Raw genomic sequence first — 13,831 nt, 5'->3', positions numbered from 1 at the left:
AAAAAAAAAAAAAAAATTTAAGTTCAATCAAGTTTTGGTTCATTAGTGAAATAGTTATTCTAAAAAAAGATCCATATTGTTATTCAATAAGCCTAAAAGTTAGGATCTCTCATTAATTTCATTTTTATTCAAAAAATAAACACAGAGTAGATACTGGGTCTTCAAAACACACAAAAAGCACCATTTAATCCAAAAGGAAATGGGTGAGAATTTTAGAGGTAAGTCTTGAACATATATTTTCCTGTTCAATCCAGTTTTGATTAATTAATAAAATATAAGGGGAAAAAAACTGTCATACTTCAATAAACCAGAAAACTGGCAGAGTATAAATTATCATAGTCCAAAAGAAATGATCATTTGAGTAAGTACATTATCTTTGCATTATTTACGAAGATAATTTCAAATGCTCAGAGCTTAGTTACTCCACTATTGCAAGAGTATTTTAAAAATTATTTCAATTTTCAAAGCCGAGTGAGATCAATTCTTAAAGTTCAGTTTTTAAAAATATCGATGTTTGTAAATAAAGACAAAAAAATCAATGACTTGAAGTTTAAGTTACACTAGATACTGTAATAATTATAATTTTTTAAAATAGTATGGACTACACTGCCCCATTCATGAAAGTAAAAAGAAGAACTATCAGGCAAATTCCATCTGAAAGAATGCTAGTGAGACTATTAATGTTAACAAAACTATAAGAAAACTAGAACCAAAATAACTAAATTAACTGAGTAAAATCTAGAATTTTAGTTACAAAAAAAGTCCCAAAGTCTTCTGGGATTCAGAGGTGAAGGGGAAAGAAAATATACTAAATGTCTCATTTTACTGAAGTGAGGGTTAACAATCTTGTCTTCAAATATAGGAGAAGTAAGGATAAGTACAGGGAAAGGTGCATTAACCATTAATGGAAAAGACATTATCACAGAATTTCCACATTAATAAGAGGGGGGAAATGAATGAGTCACAACTTGATAACTGGTAATAAGAAGAAACATTAAAAAAGAGAAAATAATGTAACATAAATAGATATGGTATAGAGAATAAGACCATTATGTGTGTCATCTTAAAAGACAAAAACTGTCAAATTAGGTATAAATTTGAAACACAGCAATGTGCCATTTTCAAGAGATACATTTTAAACATAAGAAATATTATAATTCAAATAAAAAGAGAGTGGAAGCAGTATTACTATCACACAAGCTGGAATTGAATAGTAAAAGCACTAAGCACGATGAAGTTGTAAAGAAGTTCTGAGAAAAGCACACAGAAAGAAATCATACATGCAAAATGGTTAAAATTAGTAAACATAGGAAAGGTATATGGTGTCAACTATTTTTTTTTAAGTAGTAATTTCCTACACACATGTTGTTTATTCTCAAATTATTCTTTTAATAAAAGCTTATTTGTATTTTAAAAAAAGAGTTAGATACCTAGGAAAAAGCTTCAGGGCATATACTATAAACTTTTTATTCACTTATCTTAGCATATACTATTGTTAATCAAATGAAGATAATACTACTCTCCATCTATCTTAACTATGCTAATATAAATGCTCCTTTTAAATTTTTAATTTTTGTCTTTATGAGAAGAAAAAAATCCCTATATATATCATACCAATGCAAACATTTTGTACCAATATTCTTAAACACAAAAACCGTTTATAAAAAGCTAATATAGAATAGTTTGGCAGAATTTCAAAGTGCATCCTCAGCCAAATCTCTTCAATACTCCACCTTTCCCAAAAACATCCCACAAATATTTAAATGATAGATTGAACTCTTGAGGTATAACTAGGATAACTTTTGTCACCATTGTGAGGGGTATCTCCTGCCATTTCCCAACTATCACTGAAATTAAAATTAAAAAGTCTAGGGACCTATGGCCATCAACTCAAATCACTTTAAGTTTCTATTTTTGTACATATTTTTTCAAATGTGATTAATATGTATTCTGCCTACTTCATTTGGCTCTTGGGATATAAACAGAATGAAATTTATGAAACGGGAAAAAAAGAAAAGAACGAAGAGAAGCTGAAACAGAATCAATAAAATCGACATAATGGATTTATAGAAGTCTAAAATCTTCTGAACAGAAATGTTGACATATACAGACAAAAAAATGGAAAAATAGGTCATGAACTTGGCAACAAAGAAAATCTTAACAAAAAAAATTTTTGTTAAGGTTTTTTTTTTAATGATTTTATTGGGGAATTGGGAAAAGGGAACAGTCAAGTTGTTGTCCTTCAGTCTTAGTTGTGGAGGGCGCAGCTAGCTCAGCTCCCAAGTCCAGTTGCCATCCAGCCACCTGTAGGCAGCTCACGGCCGCTCAGGTCAAGGTGCTGTGTTCAATATTAGTTGCGGGTGGGCATAGCCACCATCCCATGCGGGAGTTGAACCGGCAACCTTGTTGTTAGGAGCTTTCACCAGCTGAGCCAGCCTGCCACCTGTTGGCAGCTTACCAGCAGCACCGCTTGAGTGCAGCTCACTGGCCAATGTGGAAATCAAACCGGTGACCCTGTTGCTCGCGCTCTTAACCAACTGAGTCACTCTGCCAGCCCAACAAAATTTTTAAAGTAAATATTTTAAAGACCACATTCTCTAGTCATAATCTAATCAAGCTGAAAGTAGACACAAAGGTAACAAAAACTAAACAAATAAACTTAACTACTTTGGAATTAGAAAGCATATTCCTAAACGGAAGATCAAAGAAAACTAAAAATTATCGAAAAAGTAGTGAAAAGGAGAATACTTTGTACCAATACCTGTGGAATTTAGCTGAACCTGTATTCAGGAGGGAAATATGTCCTTTAAATGCTTTGAATATTAAAGATAATAAAACATAAAAGCACTTAGTGCTCATCTTCAGAAATTTTTTTTAAAAGTAAACAAAAAGAAACTAGGAAGATGAAATTAAGATAAAAGCTAAAAAGAATAAACATCAAAACATAATAGAAAGGATACAGAAATCCAAAAGATGACTCTTTTAAAAGAGCAATAAGCTAGATAAAATCCAATTAAACAAAAAATGAGAGAAAGCAAAAATACATAAGACTTGGAATGAGAAAAGAGTACAAACAACCACAAACCAGGAAGAGATTAAAAGAATAATGCAAATAAATCTGTGGCAACAAGTTTGAAAGTCAAAGAAATGGATAATTCCTTAGCAAAATAAAGACAGAAAATTTGAACAGACTGATTTCCAAATAAGAGATTAAAGGGAGGATTAGAGATTTACCATTAATAAGTTCACAGCAGAATTTTATCTGACCTTTAAGGAAGAGATGAATACAACTCTATTTGGAATTAACTATCCAATTACTAAGGATAACATGTCTTAAGATGTCAAAGCTCTCTGCCTACATAAATGAAGTGAAACTAAAGTGTTATTTGTGTTCTCCTTTAATGAAATAAACATGAAAATTTGGGGGGTATATTTGAAGTAGTTATTCCATAGCAGAAGCAGGGACTAAGGTGACTTGTCAAGTTAGGATACAAAAGATAATACTACTCAGCATCTTTACAGTGCATTATCCTAAGCATATATTCGTATGTACTTTAAAGTTGAATAAAATGAAGATGGCAAAAAACATACATTGCTTATTATCTATTCATTTAAAAATATTTATTGACTAGCTACAAATTCTAAGTAAAAATATTCATGCCAACCATCTTGAAAGAACATAGTTTTTCCTCGAAGGATGAACTAAAAGGGGAAATTTTCACTTGAGAAAATCATTACAACATTGAAGATTTTAAGAGCTTTAGGATACTTACAACTGCAAACTCATCTCTGTCGAGCATTCCATCATGGTCAATATCACTCAACTCCCAAACCTTAAAAAGAAAAGAATTGAGAAAGATTGATGTTCTTTCATTTCATGTGCTACATGTATACACCAAATACATACATAAATGGGGGTAAAAGTTTCACCTAAACATTATAATATCCATTTCTCTGAAACATTTCAATTATGCTGATTTTAGTATATCACTATTATATTATATGCTCTGCTAACATTACTGTAAAAAGACTAATTCTTAATACTGAGTAGTTTTTAAAATAGAAATTCCTTTCAGGCCGGCCAGGTGGCTCATTGGTTAAGAGTTGCCTTGGGAGCGCCAGCTCTGAGCAGCAGGGCCACCAGTTCGGATCCCACATGGGCCAGTGACACTGCCCTCTACAGCTAAGATGCTGAACAACAGCTCAACCTAGAGCTGGGCTGCCATGAGTTGCCAGCGAAAGTGTAGGCTGCAGTAGGGCTGCAATGGGCTGCCATAAGCTACTGTGAGTGGCTGGCAGCCAGCATAAGTGGCTGGCAGCTGGCGAGAGCTGTCATGAGCCACCGTGAGCGGCCATCCAATGGCAGGCGACCGATCTGCCTCACCCAGGAAGAGAGCAATGATAATACCAACATGGGCCAGTGAAGCAACGTCCTCCACAACTAGACTGAAGAACAAAAAGACAGCAACTTGTCTGTTTTCCTTCCCCAATTCCCCAATGCTGTTCCCTCCCCCCAATTCCCCAATAAAATCTTTGGTAAAAAGAAAAGAAATTCCTTTACGATTTTTTAAAAAACATTATCTTCCTCTCAAATAAGAAAATAATTATACAATACTTTAGACAACCACAATGCTCCTTACAAACATCATCTCAGTTAATTCATGCAACAACTCCAGGTACTATCAATCCTGTTTTAGACATGAGGCTACAGGACTTATCTACAATAGGATCATTAAACAATTATTAAGCAACAGAATCAGTTTCAATGTGAAGACCCAATTAAGTCCACTATGTTTTCCTTACACTACAGAATCTCTAATCAACTAAAAGATATATGCAATGAATACGGTATTATGAATCATTCACCAGCTAATGTGCAGGGCTTACAAAGGAAAAAAAAATCTAAAAGGCCCTGGTAGACTTGATCTAAATCTAGAGTAAATCCCAAAGCTTTAGACCAGCTATAAAACTATGTTAAATCCTTGAAAAGAAGATAGTTAAGTCATGTAACAAAATCTTACTTGGGGCTGGAAGAAAAAGTGTGCTGTGACACAAGTTTGGACTTTACCCTAAATGCAATGGGAAGCTACTAAGAGGTTAGCTTCCCTCTTTTAAGTAAAAAAATAAGAGAATTATTTTTATAGTTTAGAAATCTCACACTGACCACACTGTAGAGAAATGATTAGTGGGAAACAATACTAGAAAATGGCTTTTAAATTAATATTTATTGAGCACCTAATCTATACAACACTGATCCAGTGGTGGTGTGATGGTAGTTGTTATTATCATGGCAGCTAGCATTCAAAGAGTATGTATCAAGCACGATGTTAAGTATTTTACATACGTTATCACATTTAATCCTTACAACACAACCCTATAAACTGGGAATCACACTCATTTTAAAGATTAGAAAACCGAGACATGGTTTTCTAATTATTTGCCCAGGGTCACAAGGCTAAGAAGAAGTGGTGCAGCCAGGATTTGACCCTACATACTACATAGTCTGATTAAAGAAAAAGCTGGAGGTTTATTGAGAGTGGATAAGGTTTGAAATATGAACAGCGGTAGACAGACATCACCGTGGAAACAGCACAAGAGTAGATGGCAGTAAGGAAAGCCCAGCTGAAGTTGGTGATCATGAAATTATGATGATACCAATCTTTGTATGACTTTCTCAGTAGTCCATATGCAATCACAGAGGAGGTAGGTAATTAGCTTCATGCTCATTGGATTATCACCAGGCAGGAAAGAAGTTAGAAAACATGGTAAACAGTGCTAAAGATACCAACATGACACTGTAGACCACAAGACTCCCAAGTTGGGTAAAGAAAAAAGTAAATTCAAAAGATGGAGAAAGTTAAGGAGTCTGATATTTAAAGGTCTTGATGAAGTCAAAGAATTAGTCTTGCAAGTATCTAGGAAAGAGATCTAGAAAAACAGCAAGTTCTATTTAGAGAGCAGAATTTATGATTTCAGAGATGAAACTATTCCTTATGACAAGGCCCTACGATACAGCCATGAAGTAGGTGACAGGTGTAAAATACTGATGGTCTCTGGAAATTAAGTCAAGGAATTGGGAGGTCAGAGCATACAGCACAAAGAAAAATAGGACCTACTTAAGGGGCTTATAGATACAGCTAATTTCAAACACTCATATTTTAGAGGGACTAACCAAATAAAGAAATAAGTTGGCAATGGTTTTATATATATTAAGTCAGAGCACAAAAAAAATCTGTAATAACACAACTTCAAAATACAATCTCTGCATTTTTTAACAATGAGCTGTAAATGCTCCTGGTAGATAACAAATTAAAACACGTGAAAATTACATTTAGAATAATATCTTACTCGTCCAAGGATATCCACAGGTAACTTAGAGTTGAGCAACACTGGTTTCACTTTATCACCAGACAGAAATCCATTTACTGGGCTTAAACTATCAAAAATTGCATCATATTTGGCCTTATCTTCAGACTGCAATATAAAAAAGATCACAAGTTAAAACAATAGTGAAAAGGATTTAACTGCAGTTATAAAAATCGAGCCCTCAAAGAACAATGTATTTTTTAAAAATCTCATTTGAAAAACATTTTTCATTTTTATCGAAACATAGTAAATAATAATTTAAGTTATTCCACTCAAGAGTTCAGTATCCCCTCCATTTCTTTTGTAGCTGGGACATTATCTTTGCTTTTCTACTGTCAGGTTAGAATCAATAGATTTCAGTGATAGAAGGGCTTTGAGAAGAGCACCTACTCTAACCCTCTCACTTAAACAGATCCACAGCAAGGAAGTAACTTTTATAAGAACACAGCTAATTAGTGACAGTCTATGACTTTCTAAATATGTTGTAACATTTCAAACTCAAACAAATTTTCAAAAGAAAATCACTACCGTAGGAATAAGCGTCAAGTTTCTCCCATTTTTCCCAGAGCAAGATTTCTTTTTCTTATCAATAAAAATAATTTTCTAAAATCCTGACAAGTTACTTGTATAACATAAAAAGAATTACTGTTCATAATTTGTCCAGTCAAGGCCAATCCCTCTACTTTTAAAAATTATGAGCACACAAGCATACATAGATATACAAACAAAAATGGCTTTCTGACAAAACCACGCATTTATTAAAGATAATTTGATTTGCTATATTCTAACTCTATTTTAAAATTATAATTTTAAAAATCAGATAAGATAGCTATAGCCAGTATGATGTCTCCAAATAACTAGAAAGCAAAATACCCATTTCAGAAAAAAAACTTCATAAACAATTATTTGCTTTAGAGCCATAAAAAGAATATCTATTTAAAGAGTTTTCAAGAAATAATACAAGTGGGGTAAACTGCTGATTCATCAAATATTTTAGTTAATACAGGATTATGACATCACCATTTTTAGTTTACACTATAACCAAAATGAGACAATATTAATTGTCACAAAATGACTGGCAAAGCTGTAAGATCCCTCCAAAGATTTCTAGTCCCAATGTTTCCCCAACAGTGAAAAATGAAAGTCTTATGCAGATTGCAATATATCTTGGAAGTAGGGAGAGAGGATTATGTGGAAGTAAAGTAGAGGTAAGGAGAGAACAGTTACAAAGTTTACTTACTTTTACAGCCCATGGAAGCTCAGTTGCAGAGGTTCCACTGGCTAACAAGGGGCTACTGGTATCATGCTAAAAAGGAAAATATAGCACATCAAGGGTTGAAATTCTTGTATCAATAAACAATGAAGCAAAAGTGGTCTTAGGATTTATATACATTCATACAAAATGCTGGATCTCCATGAGCACAGGACACTATTTTACATTAACTATTTTACATTAATTCTATCAGAACTTTAAGTACAAACGAACAAAAACTGAGTTAGCATGCTCAGTTAGCTGCACAAATGATTGTGAAGCACTAACTAAAATATGTAAGTATTCTAGAAGAAACCTATAACAACTGAGATAAAGATAGCTGAAGGTAACAAAAATATTTATGGCCCTGTTAACTAGTGACTTTTTCCAACACTATTAAGAAAAGCAAACTGGGACAAGAACTGAACTTAAGAGTTCTAAGTTACAAGTTCATAAATCTATCAATAGCATGCCTAAGTAATCACGTTTCTCTACTTGTAGAGACAGAAGAATCTGAAAAAATTTTATAACAATATAGTTAGGCAACGAATCCCTATATTAACTTTCTGACTCCATGATTCCATGCCTCAACTTACAAGTGCAGAAAATCCTCAAAACTGAAGTTAAATTCATAATATTCAGACCAAATACTTTTAAAATATTGAATTTAAAAACAAGCAAAAAGAGTCATGAAACTTCTGGATAAAGGAGTATGATGGGGATGACCAGCCCTACCAGATATAAAAACAAATGACTAAATCTGATCATTAAAACAATGTGAGACCATCATATAAAGAGATAGATCAACAGGAAGAAGAGAAAAATCCAGAAAGAAACCAAAATACATATGATAATTTAGCACATGATTGAGATGGCATTTCAAATCAGTAAAGAAAATCTTGATTATTCAATAAACTGTATCACAATAGATCTATAAAGTAGCCATCTTGAAAAAACATAAATTAGAATCCATACTCATACCTTGCATCAGGAATAACTAACATAAAAGTGAAAAAAGAACCAGGAAAAATTTTTAGTCCTAATAATTCATTTACATAAAAAAATAACTTTTTTATGGAAAAAAAAAAACACCATAACGTCAAAAGACAAATGACAAACTGGGAAAAAAATATTTGCAACTCATATAGACAAAGAGCTGTTTTCTTAATATATACAGAGCCTCTAGAATTCAATAAAAAAAGACCAAAAACCCAAGAAAAGTAAGCAAAGGCTATAAACAGGAATGCACATAAAAGCAATGTAAATGGATCATAAGCATGAGAAAAACTATTCAAACTCATTCCATAAAACCAAAAGGATAAATAAAACTACACTTACATGTCACCTATCAAAAATGACTAGGATCCAAAAGTTTGACAACGGTATGTTAGCAAAAATGCACTCAACCAATTGCTGGTGGGAGTGTGAACTAGTACAACCATTATGGAAGACATGTTGATATTATATGTGAAAATTACAAACGCACAAACTTTTGAAATAGTAATTCCACTTTGGAGAATCTACACATACAAATACATTTCTACACATGCAAAATGATATAATATATTCAAGGTTATTATTCACTGAAGCATTTTTTTAAAATAAAAGATTAGAAACAAGCTAAAAGCCTATCAAAAGAAAGTTAAATAAATTATGGTAAACAAAAGCAATGAAATAGTATGCAGCTATAAAGAAGAGTGAGGAAGCTTTTATATAATGATATGTAGAGATCTCCAAAACATATTAAGTTATTAAAATAAGGTACAGAATCCTGTGTAGAGAGTATGCTACAATATAAAATGAGGAAATGAGTATTTATATTTCTTTATATACACATATAATAAGTCTGGAAGGACACAGAAGAAACTAGTAACAGTAGTAGCCATTAAAAAAGAAAATCCGGTAGCTGGGTGGCGGGGGAATTTTTTTTAATATATGTAATTTTAATTTTTAAATCATGTGTTATCATTTATTTTTAATTAAATAAAATTTAAATTTTAAAGCATTTCTTACAAATCTTGGTGGAGGAACAGCCAGGTTCAAGCTACTCAGTGAAACCTCCAATCCATTCTGGGCACATGCCACCAGACGCAAAGCAACAAAGAATTCCTGAGAAAGAAGAGTATGAATGATAAGAGCATTATCTCTGTACTTATCCATCCATGTATCTACGTATCCATCCATCCATCTACACACATATAATACTTATAATCTGAAAATACAAAAGAATTCATAATTATTCCAAGGTTTTCATGTAGCAACAAATGTAACAGCACATTTGCTTGAAAAACACTTCAAAACTGAGAAAAGGTCTATGAACAAAGATATTCCTAACATTATAAATAGCAAAAAAGTGTTAATATAAATGGGAAAATATTTAAAATAAATTGTGATACATATGGATGGTGGAAATTGAACAAAATTAATCATGCTTTAAAGAACATTTAATGTTAAGAAATGCTTTTTGTTATTTAAATGAGAAAAAAGAATCTACAAGAAGACCTAGGAGAAAATAATACCTCAATGTTACCAAAAGTCATCTCTGGATTTAATATTTTAATTTTTGAAACCGGATCAATCATTCAAGTGACTCAATCATTGCTATTCCAGCAAAGCTATACAGAATAACTATACAGCATCTAAAACAATTACTTAACTGCTTGACTTCAAAATACTTATAAATCTCTCCCAAAGGTCCTTGGATTTTTGGCATTTGAATTCTCAGTACAAAATTTAATAAATAAATGCAAGACTGCTGAAGCAACTGGCTTCCCACTGTTGTGAGATAAAGTCAGGTCTGGGAATAGAGAACAAAAGCCTTATTCCAGTTATAAATTGCAATACCATCTAGTATAGTTGCTGATACGATCAATCCTGCACTAATTTTCACAAACCTCCTATTCTCACCTACACTCTCCTTACCCAATTTGTAATCTATTCTTAGAAACTTGCACTTTGTCTGCTTTATACAATATCTTGCTTTCACTCAGGAATTTCTTGAAAAAATGTTATTTCAAGATCTCCCCTTCTCTTCTGATTCACTCCACAAGTTTTTACGCATTCTGACTTCAACTCCCATCATTAGCTAGAGAAGCTACTGCCTATGTTACAAATAACATCCCACCTACCAAATACAATAGACTCTTAAAAAAAAAAAAAAAGCCCCATCCTATTTGTTCTTCTGGCAGGCTGCAAAGTCTGCTCTTCCCTGAAGCTCTCCTCCCCTCTGCCAACATAGCTTCATAAAGCTCTCCTGGTTCTCCTAGTTCTCTTCTGACCTTAATTCTCGCTACTCAAGTCAATGCCTCCTCCGACCTTTAAATGCTGGCATCTTAGAATATATTCTAAGTATTCCATCATTAACCCTCTGTCTCTTCTCATTCTATATGAGATTCAACTACTCAATTAGGTAATCATGTCCATTCCCACAATATACTTGGGCTCTGAAGTGAAATAGTCCTTCAATAAATTCTAGTTCTACTACTTAAAAGTTGTGAGGCCATGGGCAAGATAAATAAAACTTCCATAAAGGGGGAGGGCTAATACCTACCTTGCAATGTATTATGAGGAACAAAATAAAAACCATACAATAGGAGGCAAGCGCCTACCGTCATTTTTGGCACATAGAGACTCAATAAGTAGAGGTTTCTTTTTTTTTTTTCTTTCATATATTAATTTAAAAATCTATTCCTCCAACACAAACATCGAAGTTTAACTACAGACGCATAAATCCAGCCACCTACATGTAACAAAGACAACTTAAACTCAACATTCAAAGTCCAGGACTATCAGGGAAGAACTGATTAAATGGTAAACTCATGAGGATAGGCACCACATCTGTCATGTTCACCTCTGTATTTCCAGAGCCTGGCTCAAAACAGATACTCAACAAACATCTGCTGAGTGAGTGCAGAGCACCCTGGGTGCACAAATGAATTTAGTGTTCCTATGTCTCCACTGTACCAAAATGGCCCTTCTACCCAGGAGCTCCAATGGGGACTACGATCTAAGCCTGGAATCTTAATTAAGAGACTGGGTATTCTGACCCTGTCATCATCCCTTTCCTGAGTTTGATTCTGCTTCAGCTATCCCCATAGGGTGGGAATTAGCTTTGAGTAGCAGTGCTCAATCAATCAATGTATCAGCATGTAGCAAGCTTTGAACTCAATCCTGCAGAATTCTGAAACCCATCCCCAAGAAGCAGAACTTCAAAGTACACTCACTAATGGTGTTCAACACCCATAGCCATTTTCACGTATATCTGGTCTAGGGTTTACATCTAGCCTGTAAACTATTTTTGGTTTATTTGTCAGACCTAGAGCAGAATACTCAGGTTTGATTAGCCAAGAATTTCCTTTCAAACGTACAAGGCAACACCACCGTAACACTTAACTAATAAAATCCACGCTTACTTATAAACCCTGTACATGTAAGAAATGTAATTAACACTTTGTGGACCAGTGACACAGATTTGCATCTAAACATTTAAATGCCCTGTTCTCAATGTGTTAATAAGATACAAAGAACATGGGGGGAGGGGGGTTGTTACTTTGTGAGGGTGAAAAGGATAACTATTGCATTGTTCTGTACACCTGAAACTAACAATAATAATAATAAATAAATAAATAATAATAATAATAATAAAAAATAAGATACAAAGAGCAAAATCTCTCTGAAAGACTGAAAAAAAATTGCATGCTATTGTATGATATATCCCCCAAAATTCTTATGTTGAAATCCTAACCCCCAAAGATGATGGTATTAGGAGGTAGGGCCTTTGGGAGATGCTTAAGCCATTGAGGGGAAGTCCTCACAAATGGGATAGTGCCTTATAAAAGAGGATCCAGAGAGATCCCTAGCACCTTGTGCTATGTGCAGATACAACAAAGTCTGCAATTAGGAAGAGAGCCCTCACCTGACCATGCTGACTCCCTGATCTCAGACTTCCAGCCTCTAGAACTATGAGCAATAAATGTCTGTTTATGAGCCACCCAGCCTAATAATGGTATTTTCTCATAGCAGCCTGAACAGATTAAGACACTCCAGGAGAACAATGTCACCAAATTAACACTAACCTTTGAGAATTAGTAACTTTAGTGTCTATTGATTAGAAATATTTTCATTGTTATGACACTTGACTTTGCAAAACCTTAATGCTGGTAAAAAAAAGCAATTCTTAGTTTGAAAATACAAAAAACTGCTGGATATTTTTTATTCTGAATCACTCAAAAAAATTTTCATATGAATCTCTGAATCTTACTTGTTTGTTCAGGACACCTTTGCCATCTGTGTCAGCTAAATCCCAAATCTGAAATTTAGGGGAAAAAAAGGTATTAATTTGTATTTTAAACAGAAATAATCTTAAAGATAAATTAAACCCCTGCAATTTACAACCTCATGCTCTTTGGCAATCAGATTTAAGAGTCATAGAATGAAGTGGACAGAAACCTTAAAGATCAGTTAGTGCAATCCTACACATAGATACGAAGGCCCAGTGAAGTTAACTGACTTACTCAAGAGCATTTAAGGCATCAGAGAAAGAACTAAAGCCAAGTCCTGACTTCCAGTCCAATGCCTTTTTCATTAACCTAGGTTCTAACTCCAAATCTAATGCTATTTTTACTAAAACATACTACCTTGATTTCAGATCTTTAGTAAAATGATATTCTTTCTTATGGGCAAGTTGAAATAGTTAATGTTTATTTTTGAATAATTAAATTATTAATGATAGTATTTCAGGGTTTTGAATACATATCAATATCGTGTATAAGGATTCACCAACAGCGCAACCAGGAAAGGGACTTTCCACCTCTTTGTGCTCTTTCCTAAGCCTCTCATCCCCCACTCTATTCACCACATATTAAACACACTTAGAGACAGTTATAATAGAGGAAGTAGGGATACAGCCAACTCTCTAAGTGGGTGGCAAGGTTCCCAGTTTGTACTGTTTCTCCCCACAATACCCAAATGTGCTATTACTTCCTCATTTCATCCTACTAAAATATCATTTGTTTTCTAAAAATGTGAAAAACACCTTATTTTTCAAGAGGGTAAATCACTACACCACCAATCCCCTCCATCTCATTACTGTAACTGCTTCTATGACTCAGTTCTAACTTGTAAGTTTCTTGATAGTATCTTTCTGAATTTGCATCCAATTTATCCACACTACTAAATATTCATTATAATCTAGTTATAATGAACAAATACTAC

The 13,831-nt window shown here is 33.6% G+C and overlaps 1 protein-coding gene across 1 annotated transcript in view; it reads right to left on the bottom strand.

Annotated features, from left to right (window-relative positions):
• The window catches only part of EPS15 (epidermal growth factor receptor pathway substrate 15), a 130,753-nt gene that overhangs the window by 89,842 nt on the left and 27,080 nt on the right, over positions 1–13,831 (bottom strand). Inside the window, exons 4-8 of the mRNA XM_019632320.1 lie at positions 12,879–12,926; positions 9,632–9,727; positions 7,607–7,672; positions 6,349–6,474; positions 3,774–3,833 (exon numbers count right to left, since the gene is read on the bottom strand). Of these exons, the coding sequence (XP_019487865.1) occupies positions 3,774–3,833; positions 6,349–6,474; positions 7,607–7,672; positions 9,632–9,727; positions 12,879–12,926 (396 nt within the window). The remainder of the gene's footprint in view (positions 1–3,773; positions 3,834–6,348; positions 6,475–7,606; positions 7,673–9,631; positions 9,728–12,878; positions 12,927–13,831) is intronic.

This window comes from Hipposideros armiger, unplaced genomic scaffold (assembly GCF_001890085.2).
Source record: "Hipposideros armiger isolate ML-2016 unplaced genomic scaffold, ASM189008v1 scaffold_1120, whole genome shotgun sequence".
In the NCBI taxonomy this organism is placed as follows: domain Eukaryota; kingdom Metazoa; phylum Chordata; class Mammalia; order Chiroptera; family Hipposideridae; genus Hipposideros; species Hipposideros armiger.
This window is presented reverse-complemented; position numbering and strand designations above follow the sequence as displayed.